This window comes from Squalius cephalus (assembly GCF_949319135.1).
Source record: "Squalius cephalus genome assembly, chromosome: 3".
Lineage (NCBI taxonomy): Eukaryota > Metazoa > Chordata > Actinopteri > Cypriniformes > Leuciscidae > Squalius > Squalius cephalus.
Genome location: NC_137124.1, coordinates 2679549 through 2699818, shown reverse-complemented (window position 1 = coordinate 2699818; position 20270 = coordinate 2679549). Strand labels below are relative to the sequence as shown.

Below are 20270 nucleotides of genomic sequence, written 5' to 3'. Positions count from 1 at the left end.
CACGTCTATCAGGGGCAAAAAGAGAGCAATTTGGGAACGTTTACATGTCATGAAGATTTACATTCATAATTTTGACTTCAAATGACTTCTAGAAAGCTCGCCATGGATGTTGTCGAAACTTTCATCAAACATGCTTGCCCATCTGGCAGCCTGATGAATTTGTGCGTTATAATATGTGAGTCTGATCAAATTTAAATAACTGAAGCTGTTAAATCTCTCAAATTTGCCAACATGAAATTACATTTAAAATATGCATGATGTAAGAAAAGTTTAAATAATTACTCTGGCAAGGGTCGATGTTGGCAAAACACATTAACATGAATCCACAACATCTCATAAAGTTAAAAGAAAACCACAGGAAATACGAATAAGGAAAATAAGTTGTTAAATGAAGTGGACAGAGCAGCAGATGTACCAAAGCACTGGTTTAGTTTAATAATACATCACTATAGGAACACATGTGTTAATATGTACATTTTAAAGTGTTTCATTAATAACAGTCTTGTGTCATTAGAAACAGAGCTTCCCCTTGCGATGGACGAAATTATCGCCTTTCGCCATAGAAATGCCTTGTGAAAAAAGTCTTGTAATCTTGCAATGTCTATGAAATGGGAAAGAATAAAAACCAGTCTTCATTCACTTCAAAACTTTCACTGAAAAGAAAGAATGGCATAAGTGAGAAAATAATGATAGATTTAAAGTGAACACGTTAGAAGTTGAATTTAAAAAAAAAAAACATTAATATAGTTTAGGAAGACTCAGTTTTCTCTCAGGAGATCCGGTTTGGTGGATTTGTACTGTAAATAACTTAAAGTTCTCATTGCTGTTTATACCTGGAACTAGTAGGTGTCTCTTATAACAAGCAAACGTGTCATTTTTCACCTGACTTGGTCTGGATAAAAGTGTCTGCCAAAGAGATTATTGGTACCGCATTGGTATAGACTATTTTGATATCATTAATCACTAAAGACATTCATCTCGTAGCGTGTTCGATTGTTTCTACATGGATTTGAAAGCTGATTTATTTGAAAAAAAAAAAAAAAAAAAAAAATGTGTGACAAATGTTCTAGCTTCAGTCAGGGAGAAAGAGAGAGACATATGTAAATAGAGGAGGAGGAATATGTAAATGGAGGAGGAGAAGAAATATTAATGTGACTGACAGAAGTCACACTGGTATGTGCTGAACATACCAATCTCTCTCTCTCTCTCTCTCTGGACCAACCTTCACTTAAACACGATCATTTAAAAGCAGAAAGAATCAAGAATTGAACATGAGGGTTTTCTTCAGGAGTCTGTTGCTTTTACTGGGTAAGTAAAATACATATTTTCTAATATCTTGGGTGTTTCTAAAAAAAGATGAAGCTGGAAACAGAATGTAGATCACTAACAGAAGACCCAATAACATACAATACATCATTTTAGAGAACACTAAATAGTCCCCAATTGGCCATTTTTTTCCTTAAGTGTAAAACTAACAAAATACTATATCTTTACTTTTTTGTTTCAAATAGTGATCATGATTATGGACAAACAACTAAACAAAATAACACGTCATTTTCTATAGGTTCTGACAAAGTGTTAATTGCTGCAGTCTATTTAATATATATTTGATTTATTAAAAAAAAAAAAAAATCTAATTAATTTCAAGTTACTTTAAAAAAAAAATGATTTATCGATTCCGTAGACATAAGTGTTTACATATGAACTATAAACTTATATCCCAGCACTTCTGTGATCATTAGAATATTTGTAACAGAAATAGTGAGACTGTGTGATTGGAAACGCAGATCTGAATATTCCAGTGTGATTTTGTCAAAGGTTTAATAGACACAGGAGGATCGTTGTCATTTAGGAATAAGATTTCAAGATCGCACTCTTTTAACAATTAATAGTGCGGCTCTAACTATACAAAAAACAAAAAACAAAAACAGAGCCTATAAAAGGAAACGGAAATGGAAAAAATGTAACATGGGAGGAAAAATGATATGTCAATGCATTCGGGTTCTCTTGCAAAAGTGTTGCGTTCCTCCTCATAAGTTTTGCGAGAGAATGCAAAAGCATTGAAATATATTTTTCCATCATATATGTTCCTTTAGGGGCTCCGTTCAGAGTTCCGTGGATCTCTGAGCTGAGTGAGTGAGTGGAGGCGGGGCTCATTTGCATATTCATAGAACCGCGCATACTAAATGAGGCAAGGGTGTCGAGTTACATTCAAGCTATTTTAAGGCATGAAGACATATTTTTCCAAGGAAAAAAAACGTTTAAATATGTCATTTTGGTGATCAAAGATGAGTGCTAGGGAGTAAAATTATTGACTACAGAGGGACTTTAAGTTAAATTTAAGTCTATAAATACTGACCATCATTCTGTTTCTCTCCTTTCAAGGGTTTTTCCCACTTCAAATGAAGGCAGATGAAAAAGAAGGTGAGATTTCATGAATTAAACACTATTACATCTTTTGTTAGTTAATATGTGCCGCTGTGAAACATTTGTAGGGCTCTACAGTCCCAGACACATAATGAAAACTCGAATCGTCCATGCAAAGGAAATTTCAATACCAATGGATTTAAAGATGAAAATAAAGTAGGTACAATTAGAAATGGAACAAGGTATTTTACATCTATATAGAGCGAAGCAGCAGTTTTTGAGACTATTTAGGATTTATTATTTCTTTTTACAATAAGCATTCCTGAAATGCTGCTTTTCAATTCCTTCCATCCAAATCAACAGAGAAAATCACAAAAAGGATTGCAAATGGGCAGCAAGATGTGTGGAAAAAGAGTGATTTAGTCCTGCAGATGTTGTTAATGAAATATTGAAGATCCACCCACCTACTGTAACAACATCTCAACGACTCACAATTGTCGGCTGTAGACTTACTTCGAGCTTTAAACCTGTTAAATTCCTGTAAACCTGTTAAATATCAAACCTGGAAATTCAGTAGAACTGCATTTATTTGAAATATAAATATTTTGTTACATTATTAATGTATTTACTGTCATTTCTGATCGTTTTAATGTGTCCTTGATGAATAAAAGAATTTCATGAAAAAAAAAAAACAACCTCACAAAATGAACGAGAACGGACTACCAAGGATAAAAACAGAGGACTATAAATCCACTGCAGAACAAAGGAAGGAAACGAGCAACTCTGTTACGAACAGGTGTGTAAATCTAATCAGTAACCATGACAACTAACAAGGAAAATCAAACAGGCAGGCAAACAGGGAAACAGCGACGTAATAAAAATGGAAACGTTTGCGATTTTTTGAGTACAGACGATAAATTTAACAAAACGTTCCCAGTCACTCGGATCAGTGAAATGATTAAAAACGCTGCATTCTGCTGGCAGGCCAGTGGTTGGCGATGTCACTTTGCAACACTACGTGCCTATAGACTGAACACGCAAATGAAAAAGCAGCATTTAATTGTTTGATTTTCCTTGTGAGTTGTCATGGTTACTGATTTGATTTTCACACCTGTTTGTAAATGACCTCTTTGTCTTCCTCAGTGGATTTTATAGTCCTCTGTATTCTCGGTGGTCCACTCTCGTCCATGTGAGGTTGTTCTGTTCGCATTTTTCAAGATTGCTGAAATAGCTTGAGGTTGTTGTTTTTTTTTTTGGTCATTAAAACATCTTACTGCTGGAATTGAGGGGCCATTTACATAACACCGAATATGTTATAACATATTGTATATGTTTTGGCCGTTAATTTATACGACAACAGCATTCTGAGGTCCTGAAAATGCAAACTTTTGAAAACAGGTTTCAAAGTGCATTTTTTTGAAAACGATATTGACATTAATGCAACATTATTGTCTCCGAGTATACAACAAAAATGTGAATTTGTGAAAACGGTGACGTCATGCGCATGCATATTATGTGTTCAGTCTAGAGGCGGCTTTACAAAGTCGTCAATTTTATTGGTATAGCACTTTTCACAATACACACTGTTTAAAAGCAGCTTTACATAAACTCATAACATTGTCTTTAAAACCACATATACAAAATTCTAGTCAGAATAGAAAATGTAAACCTAAAAATGTTCCCCATGCCCATATTCCAGTGAATGCAGCAGGATGGGGCACAGCCAGCCAGTCGACGTTATATTATGACTGGTATCCCCAAAACGTTCTGGATGGGAGACCCACCACCTGCTCACATACAGCGTCCCAAAGCAACCCGTGGTGGAAGCTGGATCTGCTGAAGGTGTACAGCGTGAACCGAGTGGTCATCACTAACAGACCAGACTGCTGCAGCGAGAGGATAAACGGGGCAGAGATTCGGGTCGGAAGCGATTCTTCAAATGTTTTCAGCAACCCCATGTGAGTCTCTCTCATATATTCTTATTTACAGAGATTTTGTCCAGTTGGCTAATTCACAAATTACTTTCAAAGGGTCATAAGAGTTGTTTGTTCATGAATCGGACATCACTAAAATGAATATCTTGGGCTGCGTCCGACATCGCATACTCTCATTCTTATTTTGAAGTACTTACTTCACGACCGCTAAAAAAGTATGCTCTATATCAGGGTTCACCAATCTCGGTCCTGGAGGGCCACTGTCCCTGCAGAGTTTAGCTCCAACCAGCTCCAACACACCTGTTTGAAAGTTTCTAGTATGCCTATGAGACCTTGATTAGCTGGTTCAGGTGTGTTTAATTGGGGTTGGAGCTAAACTCTGCAGGAACAGCGGCCCTCCAGGACCGAGATTGGTGAACCCTGCTCTATATAGTATAAATGTGTGTAGTATGAATGTAATCTGGATGTACTACATTATCACGTGACCTACCAGCGTGCGGCATTCACAAATCCTCTCCCGTGGCCTCATGGGATAGTAAAGTGTCCATCGATGCACACTTCAGAATCTCGCCGGAAGAAGGAGGTCATCTGGGGATTTTTTACCTAAAAACATCATAAGTTTGGAGACATTTCAAACCATAACATTTACAGTATATAATTTAGAGAGAATAAAATACAAGTCATACTAATAAACTCACTCTATTGTCTCTCTCTAGATGTGCTGTGATTTCTAGTATTCCAGCTGGCGCTTCCCACAGCTACTCGTGTAATAGGAGGGAGGGACGATATGTAATTGTGGTTATTCCTGGAAATGAGAGGATTGTTTCTCTCTGTGAGGTGGAAGTCTATGTGGTTTATCCAGGTAATTCATAACAACCTGGTCAAAACCTGGAATTTGAAGCCATTCTCATTCCATTGAAGTGGTTTTTAATATAATTATAGAGTGTTGTTCTAGTCTAGAACCAGACCGATATGGTAGAAATGCATTCCTAGAATTAAGTAAATGTGTATAAAATAAAATATTTATTGACACTGTTATTTTACAGGTAATTTGGCAGCAGGAGGAAGCGTCACACAGTCATCAACCATTAACAGCTGGCTCGCTGAACAGGCCATTGACTTCAATCCAGGTTTCACACATCCAGGGTTAGCCTGTTCCTCAACCACTAGTCAGACTAACCCGTGGTGGAGGCTGGATCTGCGTCATATTTACCGAGTTAGTAAAGTGGTCGTCACTAACAGACGAGACTGCTGTCCGGAACGAATAAACGGAGCGGAGATTCGCATCGGAAACTCTTTGGAGAACAACGGCAGCAACAATCCCATGTGAGACCCTCTTTCAGTGGCTTAATACTCATAGAAATCCCTGATTCCTCAAGTGCAGAAAGAATAAATTCTGAATGAAGTTTTCTCTGTCTCTCTGTAGATGTGCTGTGATTTCTAGTATTCCAGCTGGTGTTTCGTCCACCTACGCTTGTAACGATATGGAGGGTCGATATGTGAATCTGATCATTCCTGGAGATACAAGGTTTCTCACTGTGTGTGAGGTGGAGGTCTATGGAGAAGGTCTGATCAAACAAACTATGGAAAAATGTCTATTTATTATTGATTATACATACTCTCAGCAGTCGATAAAACCCATTTGTTGTCGACACTAAACCATGTTCATCCTCACTGCAACTGAACTTGTGTTTAATGTCATGTGGGTCATATTTTGTTTTACTTTGTGAAGTTCTGTTGATGATTTTTGAGGATCCATCCATGTTGCATCTGTTTAATTTTAAGTGATAGATGAATTTGCACCAGAATGCTGTAGATATTATAGACACACGGCCTTTGATGCTAAAAACAAAAAATGCAATGGTGTATTTTGGGATCCTAAAAAAGCATGATTATATATTTATTTCTATCTTTGTTTTCCCCTGCTGTCTGTGACCCATCAGAACCAGTGATCTAAACGATAGAGAGTAACATCATGTGTGTGTGTGTTTCAGGTCCGTGTTTAAAGCAAACGTTTGTGAAGCTCAAACTGAAGTCCAGCTGGAGTCTGTCTGAATCCGCAGTGAGAGTCCAGCTCCTGACAGGGGTGAGAGAGAGAGAGAGAGAGAGAGAGAGAGAGAGAGAGAGAGAGAGAGAGAGAGAGAGAGAGAGAGAGAGAGAGAGAGAGAGAGAGAGAGAGAGAGAGAGAGAGAGAGACATACATACATACAGAAATCTGAGCGGTTGTAATAAATGTGCTTGTTTCAGCTGGAATCTGCTCTGGCGGGAAGAGGGATTTCTAACGTGATGCTGCGCTGGTCTCAACTGCCCAAACAGGAAGTGATGCGGAAGGAAGCTGCGCCCGGTGAGTGTGTTCATACAAGAAACACTGGAAAACTGAACTAGATTTAAAATTTATTAAAATGAATATGGATTCTACAAATGAAATGGAAACGATGTTGTGATGATGTAATGAACGTTTCATTTACAGCTCAGTGTGCTCAAAGAAAGAGGCGATGACGGGAAAACTTCTGGATCAGTTCTTCAGTTACGTGATCAACATTGAATATTCAAGTAAAGTTGTAGGTGAAAATTGCTTGAACTCTGAAGATGCTTTGAAGTAATTTGTATTGTATAAAGTGAAATTATTAAACTTGATTTGACTTGTTAACCCTCTGGGGTCTGAGGTGTTTTCTGGGCCTGGAGGTGTTCTGACATGCTCTGACATTTGTGCTTATTTCTGTTACTTGTGATATTTTCATGGCTAAAGTCTGATTACACTGTATTCAGCATTTGCTTCAAAACTATGTAAAAATCATCCTGCGTCCTCATTCAGATAAAACAATATATCGATTTAAAATTTGTAAGACATGTTTTGTGTAAGAAAGCTTTATGTGAGGAGGGTGTGAATCATCATGCATATTGATGTGTTTCACACCTGGGAAGACAAATACCCTCCCATAATGGCCCTATCAGGTGGGACTAATGGCTTTTTGATAGATTTTTTAGCCAATAGCTAATGGCTTTTTGATTGTTTGGATTTATTTACCACACAACATAATCCAAAGATACACAACAAAGGACAAAAAAGCACATTATTGAACACACTGATCTAAAGACAGAGACTTGAACAGTCACACACCTTTGTGCCATTCCTGAAACATAGTACATACCTTTGGATGTGATGGTTCAACCAGAAGACTCTAATGCCACGTCATTCATAGGTCTGGCCAATCACTGCTTGACAATGTTGTAAACTTTGAGATAAAAGAGGAGACCAGGAGACGTTGGTATATCTTTCAAGCAGAAGTTACTCTTTATTGAGAGTCAAGTCTGACTATAGCTCAGCACGGTAGAGTTTATACCTTTCAATGGTGAGGGATTACATAGAGGGGGAGACACTCTGTGTTGTGAATTCTGTCCCTTTAAATATTAAGTTGGTTGCGTGTGTGATATTTTAAGTTGCATTGTAAGCAAATAACGTAGTGCAGCGTTCTCAGCACATACGAACTCAGCGTAATTGGCTATTCACTAAGCTACTCCAGTTGAGCGATCATATCGCGTGCACGCATTCATGTGCAGTGTTCATGTGCAAGAGAAAGTTTATGACAAAGTAAGTGCTCCTTCTATGTATATTGTGAATAACAGATTGTCATTCTGTATCCCAACTGCGCTAAGTTAGACCATGTTTGTGCTGTAGTTGATGTTTATCGATCTTTCTGAGTGTAATTTGATCCTGCTTAACGAGCGGATTATCCCGCTAGCATCGCGGCTCGTACTGTTCATGTTTACTTGTTATTAGCTTGAAGTGAATTTCTCCGTGGATAATATATTTCACTGGTTGTCATTTATTACTGCCTGTATTAATGAGACAGTCCAATTTCTATAATCCACATTTTGGTGTTTTGTCAATTTATTATGCAGTTTATTACAGACTCATACTAATATATTTTTCGATTTATATTCCATGCATCAGTGCACTTTACAGATATGTTTATATTTGAGTTTGCAATCTCTTAAGTTGTTGAATAATTTTAGACTGTGAATATTTATTTCTGTTATATTATTTGTTTCAGAGACTACCTCAAGTACACTATTATGTGTATATGGTCACTCTTGTGCAATAAACGACTAAACTCTATCTGATGACTCCGACTCCCTGACCAGAGTTCTGCAGCGGTCAATAATATAATCCACCAGTTTTCTCTGAACAAAGCATGCAAATGCAGTTACAGGAGTCAGCCCGTTACCGGAATTTCCCCAGCCCTGTTCTCATCAGCATAACAGTGTCATTCAAATGCATAGATGCTAATTCAATCAGCCTGACCAACGCGTTCTCATCCTAGGGCGTTATATACTGACGCTTTTGACATTTCGTCTACATCGAACGCACATGGCACCCTTTAGCGTCAATATGAGATGCACAGAGCTTTGTTCGGTTATGGGTAGGTTTAGGTCTGGGGTAGGGTTAGGGTTAGACTGCTATGAGGCGCCTTCTGGCCCATATCTATCTGCATCTCATATTGACGCTAAAGGGTGCCATGTGCGTTCGATGTAGACGAAATGTCAAAAGCTTCAGTATACGACGCCTTGGGATGAGAACGGGCTGGCCTGACAGTATCGCCCATACCTTCACATTATCATAGAGACAAAGGCACAGCTGTGCCTTGAGCTTAAAGGAACACGCCAACTTTTTGGGACTTCGCCCAAGTAGCAGTGCTTCGCCTTCTGAGAATATAGTTCCCAGTATGTATACGGTTAAAAGATGGCTGTGTCTAATGTGACCTTGTTATTTGTACATGCTGTGGCTATACAAATCACAACATGTAAATAGGAAAATGTTGGCATTATTTTGTCACTTATTGGGAGCAGTAAACTCTGGGGGATATGGTGAATAACCTGAATAAGCGTGTTCCTTTAACTTGGGAAACTGCCCAGTGGTCAGGAGGTGCATAAAGACAAAAGGTTAATGTCAGACACCTGGGTTGCTTGACTTAATCTTCTTTGAATCTCATCATCTATACCTCAAAATGTACATAACTTTCTCAGTTTATATACTATTGTAAAAAGTGGGAGGCACATATACAAAATGTTGTAATTCCTACACTGTTCACCTGATTTGGATGTAAATACCCTCAAATTAAAGCTGAAAGTCTGCAGTTAAAGCACATCTTGTTTGTTTCATTTCAAATCCATTGTGGTGGTGTATAGAGCCAAAAATATTAGAATTGTGTCGATGTCCCAATATTTATGGACCTGACTGTATATATATATATACACACATACATTACAGCCTAAACACAAATAGCAAGAGCATTACATCTAGTATTCAAGTCAAGTCACCTTTATTTATATAGCGCTTTTTATAATACAGATTATTTCAAGGCAATTTTACAGTGATAACAGGAAAATAGCGCAAAAAAAGTTTGCTACTCCTGTACAGCAGATCTAGAAGAAAATAGAGTCATAGTCCAGCTTAAGTAAGTTCAGTGATGGTTTAATTGTGTTGTAAATAAGTTATTAATTTAGTTCATTTATATATACTCTGGATAAAACAGTGATGTCATCGTCCAAATGTCATTCATGCACAAACTATTCATTGAGCACTAGGAAAAGTGTTTGTTTTCCAGTTTATGGTAGCAATCTTCCACTAAACTATGGCATGTTTCATGTTTTCACCATGAATGAAACTGAGAAATGTCTTCTTTAATGTGAATTTTACATAAAACATTGCTATTGTATTAAACCTGTATATAAATACATTACTAATTTTGGCAATAAAAAAAAAAAAACAAAAAAAAACATATATCCCCCCAAACCTGCACAAAGAGTAAAACATTAATTAAAAAAGTGATAGTAGGCCTAAATGCATCTAAAAAACTGACATGATTGTTACAAAATCACACTGTCTGCGGCCTTTGGAGAACTCAGAACTGCTAGCATAAAGTTTAAGGTAAAAATAACTGCCATTAAATTACAGTATCTTACTACTATGCAATTAGATAAACTGTTCATTCATTCCATCACTTTACCTCTGTCTTTATCCCCTTTTATCCACTAATTTTCTTTTTGACACTGTATCTATTGCAGACTATAATGCTAATTTATAATGTGTCATGTAAATTCGGCCATCCGTCACAATCAGGAAACTTTCACCGTGTCTAGACCATAGACTGTAAAAAATAGGTCTAGACCTGGCGCGAGCTGCCAGGCCCGTTTCTACAGGGGTGTTTGTGTAAAGCGCCCTCAAACAAAAGCAATGCTGTATACATTGGATGTGGCGAGAGGCGACGCTACACAACAAATTACCAACAACAACTGATCGCGCGCGCTCTGTTTCTGACGCACTTCAAGCACTCGCTGGGTGGGGGAAGATTGATGCGCCGGACCGGAGTCGGGGGACTTAGTTAAGTTTGAGTTTTTTTTTGCTTTATTTGGTATTATTTCGAATTTATGGTTTTAAAATAGTATTAGTAAAAAAATAAAATAAAAGTAAAATAAAAAATCACTCGTTCACTCATTTTGGCACCTCTATGGTTGAGTGGCGCCCCTAGCATTTGCCTATTCCGCCTATGCCGCGGGCCGGCCCTGAGCGCTAGCCTTCTGAGATAATAGATGACATTGCGGCTAATTTATCTGATCCTGTCCATTAGCTTTGATCCATACAGCTTTTCAGAATGTCACCAAGTACAAATATTTAGGTTATTTCAGCGCGAAAACTCTAGCTAGCTAGCTGGGAACAATGAAAAGGGTCCAGAGCAGCATATCATCATATTTTACAGGACCGTCACAAAACAATCCTAAAACTGCAAATGAGAATGTTACTACAGGTAGGATGGGCGGCAACTCCCAGCCTCAGCAGAACTCACAGTCCCAGGTTGACTCAAATGAACAAGGACCATACGGTTTCTGAGGCTATTGTTGGAGGTTGCATTGAGCTGGGGCGCTTTGCAAAATGGAGAGAGGGTTGAGAGTGTCTTGCTGTCACCTCAGACGGATCAGTTCAGTGTACAGCTTGCTCTGACATTAGAGATTTAGGCCCATATACACAAGAGAGGCTTCACATCGACTCTGCATTTATTAATAATAAAAGCAAAGTCTGCAAATTAATTAAATGACAAAATAAGCAGACATGGAAAGTGTCAGTCCCACATCAAATGCATAGGAATTTTGCAGAGAAGACGCGAGACAGCAATTGAAAAGGCAGTAGATAACAGTGCAGCTCTGTGGAGAAAACACAATGAGAAGACTTTAAAAGTAACTGAGAATTGCATATGTACAGCCTACATGATCTGCAACAACTGCATCTGAGGAACTGCAACAACTGAATGGCGTAAACCTGGGATGTATGCTGCATTCTGACAAGGCTTGTCGTAATATGCTCATGTTTATTGGAGAAAAAATGAGAACTCAGCTAGTGGACTTTATCAAAAACTCAACTGATAAGTTCAGTATTCTCACTGATGAGAGCACAACGGTGTCAAACAAAACATGCCTAATCATCTACATTAGGATTCCCTATGAAGGTGAGGTCTGCAACTTCTTCCTTCAACTTGTTGAGCTGCAGTCGTGCACTGGATCGGCCATCTGTTGCATCCTGCTCCAAAGCCTTTATAAACGGGGCATCTCTGAAGACATGTTGCGCACCCGGCTTATTGGCTTTGCAACAGATGGGGCCGCTGCTATGATGGGCCGATACAGGGGAGCAGCCACACTCCTACGTGAGAAGATCAACCCTAACCTGACCGTCATTCACTGTATGAACCACAAGTTAGAACTTGCGGTCCATGATGCTGTAAACATATTACAGAGGCGAGCCATTTTCAGATGTTCATTGACTCTCTGTATTCATTTTTCTCTCAAAGCCCAAAACATATGAGAGAGTTTGAGTCTGCAGCTTCCGATCTGGGCATGCACGCTTGCAGGATAGGAAGAGTATTTGATGTGTGCTGGCTGTCCTCATCCTGCATGTCTGTGACGGCTCTCTGGCAAAGCTATCCAGCCTTGGTCAAACTCTTTGGAGTGTTGATGGAAGACAAATCCAAATCTTCCGTGGAAAGAGCCAAATGTCGGGGCATTCATGGTAAAATGACACAGTGGCTTGTTTTGGTGGAGATGGCGTTGGTAAAAGATGCGCTGGAAACCCTGCAAGCCTTGTCCCTGTTTCTGCAGAGGAGAGATGCCACAGCTGTCAGTGCCAGTGCTGAGGTGGGTGTTGCACTGAGAACACTGAGGTCTATGCGGCAAGCAGATGGTGTGAACGCAAGAGGCCTGAAGGAGGAATTTGAAAGTTTCCACTCTTTCTAGGGAGTGAATGTGTCTCAGCCAAGTGACAGTGATCATCGGAAGGCAGAGGTCTTTCGTGAAAGACTGTTCATTTCCCTGGCCGACAACATTGAGCGCAGGCTGGATGATAACGGAATTATTTCTGATGCAGCCGCTCTAAATCCGTCAAATTGGCCATCTGATGAAGACGAGCGCATCCTATATGGAGACAACAAACTTCTCACCATTCAGAAGACTCTCGCTGTTGAGGCTGCAACCAGTACCATACTCCTCAAGGAATTCCACCAATTCAAGTGTCATGGCATCACAGGAGACAATCTGCTCATCACTGTCTCCACACTCCCAGTGTCAACAGCTGAGTATGAAAGGGGATTCAGCGCCATGAACCGTATTCTCACAGACGAAAGAAACCAAACAAACGTCTCCACACTGAACAACCTACTGTTCATTTCCATAAATGGGCCAGGGGTTGCCTACTTCCCTGCCCGGAGATTTGCAGAAATGTGGGTAAAAGAGGGACGACATGCCGCAGATGACGCTCCCACAGTAAAGCAGAAAAAGACGACGGAAATCCGTCATCAAGGCAGATTGTTTTCCTAGTATGATGCATAGGTCTACACTATAGCCTATTTATGTTTAAGTTGACACTACGTTGTGCCATTTAATTTTGACATTCATAAATAAGTGTTTTGACATGTCTAGCCAAGTGGCACTACCCATGGTACTGGGAGGGGGATTTAATTCTGTTTAAGAATAACGAATGTTTTTTCGTTGTGCATGATCACAGTTCATATGTGTGGGGAAAGATAAGCTATTCATGAGTTAATAAGAAAAAAGATTTTACAATTTCTGCAAATGCAGTGATGAAGTTCATGTTCTCATGAATAAAAATGTTTCAAAACATCCCCCCCCTCTGTTTTTTTCACAAATCGCACCCTAATGATATCTAATGCAAATGTTTACAGATTGAACCTGTAAAATTTTACCATAAAAACCTGTGCACAGGTCTGTGTATTCTTTGCTTTCAGAAATTGTCATTTCCATACTTAGTTTGCACCACATCGTTTTATAATTCAAATCATTGGTTTGTAGAAACTTCTTGTATTTACATTTGGATCATTTGCATTGAGGTGTTATTTGTTTGTTCCTTCCGTCTGTTTTAAGACTGTTTGCAAAACAAATGATGCTGCCATAGAAGTTTTATTTATATTTGTCAGATTACAATGGTTTGTAAATTAAGATGTTTTAAGTTCATATTACAGAAAGTATCCATTGGGATACAGTAAATGATATGATCAGTAAATCATGGCAAGTTATATTTTTACATTATCACATAAGTCAAAATGATTTTTTTCAAAGTCAGTTTAATATAATTTAAGTTGATATAACTTGTACAACTAAGTTGATTCTACTTAAAAATGTAAGGCAGCAGCTGAACCTTAATTTTTAAGTTGAAATAAGTGGACTTTTTTACAGTGATATATGACCAGTTTTTTAGAGTGGTTATGTGCATTTCCCCATTATAAACACATTTTTGAGATATATATATAAAAAGTCCACTTATATATATATATATATATATATATATATATATATATATATATATATATATATATATATACTAAAGCCTATTTGCAGCCTATTTTACTTTCCTTCACATACTATTTCCAAATCTAAAAATCAGTTCAAATATCATAACTGCACACAAAACCCCTGTACATTCATTTTACCTTGACAAAATTGCTGCCTTGCTGCTGGTCTGTGTCTGTAAGCTCCATATAGCCTTGTTTTGAATCTCTATTTAAAATCCTTCCTTGTTGTTCTTATTTGCTAAATTTAACTTACTCATCAACATATATTAGATACTGTATAATATCACATTAATCTGACATCGCTAGCTTTTATCTAAATCGTTATCGCAAGCACAACACGCTAGTATGTCGCTAGCCTGTTAACCTGCCATCCGTTCTTGTCGTCTTTTCTCGCGGTCGCGTGAAATTTTAGAAATCAAACAACTGTGGTGAGTAGGATCAGTCAACAAACAAGGTGAGTTATGTCTTCTCCTGTTATTGTCACGTGCACTTCATGTCACATGTATAGTATAGCATTCTTTGTCAGCAATGAAAGATTTACATGTGATAAATGTAGGGAGATAGTCAGACTGGCGGAGAAGATTTCAGAACTAGAGACACGCATCCAAACTTTAATTGAGGATAGTAATAGTGCAAGGGCTTTAGATACTGCTTTGGATGCCACTAGCTTAGTGAACTCTGTACATTGTTCGGTTCCGGCTGTAGAGCCCGTGCAGCAGGGCAACTGGGTGACCGTGAGACGTTGTAGTCACGGGACAAAACACCACTCTTCCGTTCTGATTACCATAACAAATAGATTCTCCCCCCTCAGTGAAACACCCACTGTGTATCCTGTTGAAAGTGCCCTAGTTATTGGTGATTCTATTACTATTCTATTAACGTGAAAATAGAGCCACCAGCCACCATAGTCACATGTTTTCCGGGAGCCAGAGACAGCCTGACATCAAAGCAAATTTAAAAGTGCTGGCTAATGCTAATCGTAAATTCTCTAAGATCATTATTCACGTCGGCACTAATGATGTTCTACTTCGCCAGTCAGAGATCACCAAAATTAACGTTAAAGAGGTGTATGAACTCACAAATACGATGTCAGGCACAATAATTTGCTCTGGCCACCTTCCTGTTTGCCGGAGTGATGAAATAGTTTGTAGATTGTGTTCACTCAATGGTTGGCTGTCTAAGTAGTGTCCGCAAAATAATATAGAATTCAAAGACAATTGGAAAAGTTTTGGGGGCAGACCTGACCTGTTGAAAAGAGATGGTATTCATCCCTCCTGGGATGGTGCTGCTCTTCTCTCTAGTAAAATGGCACATAGTCTTAGAGCTCAAACATGAATTTGGGCTCAGGTCAGGAAGCAGACAGACTGGCTAAACCGACCGTCTGCTAGCTGTCTCACGTCACCAAGGTCAGATAAATCCCATCACATAGATACTCTTTCACCTAGATATCATCATATAGAGACTGTGTCTGTTCCCCGAATTAGTAAATACAAAAAACTCCTGAACCCATTTAAGGGTAAAAATGTAATTGATGTTCAACAAATAAAAAACGGATATAATACAAATGAGCAAATGATAAAGCTTGGGTTGCTGAATATTCAATCACTTTCTTCAAAAGCACTTGTTGTTAATAACATGATTACAGACTATAATCTAGATGTGCTGTGTTTGACAGAAACCTGGCAAAAACCAAACGATTACATTACTTTAAATGAGTCCACCCCACAAGATTACTGTTATAAACATGAGCCTCGTCTGAAAGGCAAAGGGGGAGGTGTTGCTGTAATTTATACTAATATTTTTTGAATTACTAAGAAGTCTATTCTTTTGAAGTGTTGGTGCTTAAAGGTGCTCTAGGTAACTTTTTAACCTTAACTGAACAGCTTCGGAGTCAGTGGAATGGTTATATTACTTATTTCGGGTTGAATGGTGGTGGTTTCGCACCCCCCTGGTGCCCGAGAGCGGAAAAAACTCACTTGCAACTTTGGGACGCGGGTCGGTGTCAGGAAGTATCGCGTGATATCAGGTCTCGCGATGTAACGAATTGCTTGACGGCACTGCACACGTACACGCCCCTATTCAAGCACCGGCGGGCTAGCTATAAGCAAAGGGCAACGATAGATTGAGTTATGGCTGAGGCTGAGCCTGTAAAAAAGAAGCAGAAAGCTAGGAAATCTTTGTCGGAGGACCAACGAAAGAGGAAACGGGAGACTGACCGAGCAAGAAGTCAGACTCGAGTAAATATATCGGACCGGCTTTTTCAGAATGGTGAGAACTGAGAGAAACAGAAGCCTGCAAAACGGATGCTGATCCTGCTGTTGCACTTGTAAGTGAAGTATCTTTGGAATAAACTGTGTTTAATATTTAAATTTCAAGTAATTGCGACCTCAGGATGTTTGCTATTGTCTGTAAAGGTTTTTATTATGATCGCTGTCTGTTAGGGGCTTACTAGTACGCTAGATACTATAACTTTGATGTTAGCATTGTCATAGCAAACACGTTTGATTTCTGTAGTTGTTTGGCCGTTCCTCTGTCGGTTTTATTTGTGTAACTTACACTTTTATTTTATGTCACTAAGTCAACGCGTCTGATAGTAGGCAATATCAGACGTGCAAAATGTTGCACAGCTAGAAAAAACGTTCTGATGTTTTCTTAGACAAGCAAAGGTAAACCATCATTCTACCAGATGAACTTATAGACCTTGTTAATATAACTTTAGACAAATATTAGCCTCCGATATATATATTTTTTTATGCTCATGCCCATTCTCCCAAAAACAAACAAACAAACAAACACGAAAGCAGTAGTTCGCCTCGTTCATATCGTTCGTTCCCGGTAAAAATACTAGTATGCATGACAACACAATAAATAAAAAAATCGCCATCAGTTGGAAAGAAAGTATTGCTTTACTTGCCTCGGTAGACATAACTGGTTTTGAAATAGCCGGTTCCTCTGCTCAGCTGGGTTGACAGCTGATCAGCTGGGTTGCTCGTGGCAAGGGGGGAGGGACAACAGTTCGTTTTTACGACAGAGTGTTTGAAAGCATTATACTACCAGACACTAGGGGGAGCTCGTAGAGAAAAAACACTCAGACTTGCATAGTGTCCCTTTAATGTAACACTATCCAGTGTAAATGATTAATAACGTTTGAGATTTGTGCTAGCTACTGTATACAGGCCACCAGGGCACCATACAAACTTTATCAAATAATTTGCTGACTTTCTATCAGAGTTAGTACTGGTTGCAGATAAAGTTCTAATTGTTGGTGATTTTAATATACATGTAGATAACAAAAAAGATGCATTGGGATTGGCATTTAAAGACATTCTGAACTCTACTGGAGTTAGCCAACACGTGTCAGGACCTACTCATTGTCGTAATCATACTCTAGATTTAATAATATTATCACATGGAATAGATGTTGATGCCGTTGAAATTCTGCAGCAGAGCGATGACATCTCAGATCATTGTATTGTGTAAACTTCATTTAGCCAAGGCTGCAAAATCGACTCCGTGTTACAAATATGTTAGACCTATCACTTCTGCCACTAAAGATTGCTTTATTAATAATCATCTCAGCATCCCAGATTGCTTAGAAGAACTTGATATTGTGACAAAAATGTTTAACTCTCTCTTTTCCAGCACTTTAGACACAGTTGCTCCTTTGCGTTTAAAGAAGATTCAAGAAAGTAGTCCAACGCCGTGGTACAACGAGCACACTCGGGCCCTTAAGAGAGCAGCCAGAAAAATGGAGCGCAACTGGAAGAAAACAAAACTAGAGGTATTTCGCATTTCATGGAAAGAGAGCTCGATTGCATACAGAGAGGCCTTAAAAGCTGCCAGATCTGCTTATTTTCCAACCCTATTAGAAGAAAATAAACATAATCCTAGGTATTTATTTGAAATGGTGGCTAAACTAACGAAAAATAAAGCTTCAAGCCCAGAAGTTTCCAAGCAACACAGCAGTAATGACTTTATGAACTTCTTCACTTATAAGATTGATAATATCAGGGAGAAAATTATGACTATGCAACCGTCTACTACAGTATCACATCAGGGAGTGCATTCTAGTGTCCTTGAGGAAAAATTTGATTCATTCATTGCTATAGAAGAGGAAAAATTTTCTAACCTCGTTAATTCATCTAAATCGGCAACATGTATGTTAGACCCTATACCGACTAAGCTACTGAAAGAGATGCTTCCAGAGGTCATAGATTCTCTTCTTAATATCATTAATTCATCTTTGTCAATAGGATACGTACCAAAAACTTTAAAGCTGGCTATGATTAAACCGCTTGTTAAAAAAACGCAACTTGATCCTACAGAATTAGTCAATTACAGGCCGATCTCGAATCTACCTTTTCTGTCAAAGATACTAGAAAAGGCAGTATCTTCACAACTGTGTTCCTTTTTAGAAAGATATGATATCTGCGAGGATTTTCAGTCAGGATTTAGACTGTACCATCGTGGTTGTATCTCTCTATTAGTGTTACTCGATCTTAGTGCTGCATTTAGTTAAATGGCCACATTTAATGTTGGCGTGCAAATATTTTTGATTCAAAAAAGAGTCAAGAGTCAATGATTTCCCTGAAAAATTTCAAATACTGTGACTGTTTCCAAAAACGGATGTGTTTGTGTCAGCGGACCTTCACAGGCTTTAGGCAACCCCTTAAGATCAATCTAAACACCCAACAAGCAAGTCTCGTGCTCGTCTATAGGCGTCCTAAAGCAAATGGTAATTGCCATGTTGGTAATTAGCACCTGTAGAATTTTCTTTTGTTGAAAGCACAGATAAGAGTAAAAAGCTACTGTTTAGATCCATATTCGAGGCAGTTCGACTTCATGAGTGCATTACTTAAAAAAATAAATAAAAAATAAACATCTACAGAAGACTGTATTCTTGTAATGTTTCGACATTAATCTCGAAATATTTAGACTTTATTCTCATAATTATTATTATTATTTTTATTTTTTTACGATTTTTTTTTTTTTTAATTCTTTTACGTTGCAGTTCAGGGCTTCCGTACCTATCAGTGAACAATTCTAAAAAGAAAAAAAAAATTCTTAGTGTGAAATTTCAACAATCTGAAAACATTTTTTTCCCACTATAAAAAACCTTAAAGGGATACTCCACTTTTTTTGGAAATAGGCTCATTTTACAACTCCCCCAGAGTTAAATAGTTGAGTTTTACCGTTTTCGAATCCATTCAGCCGATCTCCGGTTCTGGCGGTACCACTTTTAGCATAGCTTAGCATAGATCATTGAAGTGGACAAGACCATTAGCATTTCTCTCAAAAAAATGACCAAAGAGTTTCGATATTTTTCCTATTTAAAACTTGACTATTCTGTAGTTACATCGTGCACTAAGACCGATGGAAAATGTAAAGTTGCGATTTTCTAGGCTGATATGGCTAGGAACTATACTCTCATTCCAGCGTAATAATCAAGAAACTTTACTGCCGTACCATGAGTGCAGCAGGCGTAATGATATGACGCAGCGCCTGAAAATAGGCTACCTTCCGTCAACATAACCAACGTGACAACCTGCTTGCACAGGGAGCGTTGGAAGTTACCGAGCTGGGGACTATTTTCAGGCGCTGCGTCATATCATTACACCTACTGCACTCATGTAACAGCAGTAAAGTTTCTTGATTTTTTTGAGAGAGATGCTAATGGTCTTGTCCGATTCAATGATCTATGCTAAGCTATGCTAAAAGTGGTACCGCCAGACCCGGAGATCGGCTGAATGGATTCAAAAACAGTAAAACTCAACTGTTTAACTCTGGAAGAGTTGTAAAATGAGCCTATTTCCAAAAAAAAGTGGAGTATCCCTTTAAGTGCAGTTGAAAGATTCCATGGATTAAAGGTCCTTTACGGAACCATAAATGCCAGTAAAGAACCTTTATCTTTAAGAATGTATGTGAAAGAAAATAAGGTTTGAGCAGGGGCTGGACTCCTGTGCAGCTCAAGCTCTGATTTACATCATTCAAATCCACACAAAACAACAGGGAAATGATCAATGATCGAACTGATCCAGATGGAGTGGAAAGCAGGACAAACTACAGGTCTGCAGGTTTAACACACATGTGCAGGAGATACTAACCTCACACA

General features: G+C 38.5%; 1 protein-coding gene across 1 annotated transcript in view; it reads left to right on the top strand.

The window, feature by feature from the left end:
* Positions 1–2599: 2599 nt before the first annotated feature.
* Positions 2600–20270, top strand: part of LOC307156306 (uncharacterized protein) — a gene marked incomplete at its 5' end in the record, with an annotated part of 36172 nt that continues 18501 nt past the window's right edge. The window contains 8 exons of the mRNA XM_079867599.1: positions 2600–2609; positions 4067–4325; positions 4982–5163; positions 5348–5627; positions 5728–5867; positions 6296–6387; positions 6549–6645; positions 6772–6967. Coding sequence (XP_079723725.1) covers positions 2600–2609; positions 4067–4325; positions 4982–5163; positions 5348–5627; positions 5728–5867; positions 6296–6387; positions 6549–6645; positions 6772–6800 — 1089 coding nt within the window. The 3' untranslated portion in view covers positions 6801–6967. The remainder of the gene's footprint in view (positions 2610–4066; positions 4326–4981; positions 5164–5347; positions 5628–5727; positions 5868–6295; positions 6388–6548; positions 6646–6771; positions 6968–20270) is intronic.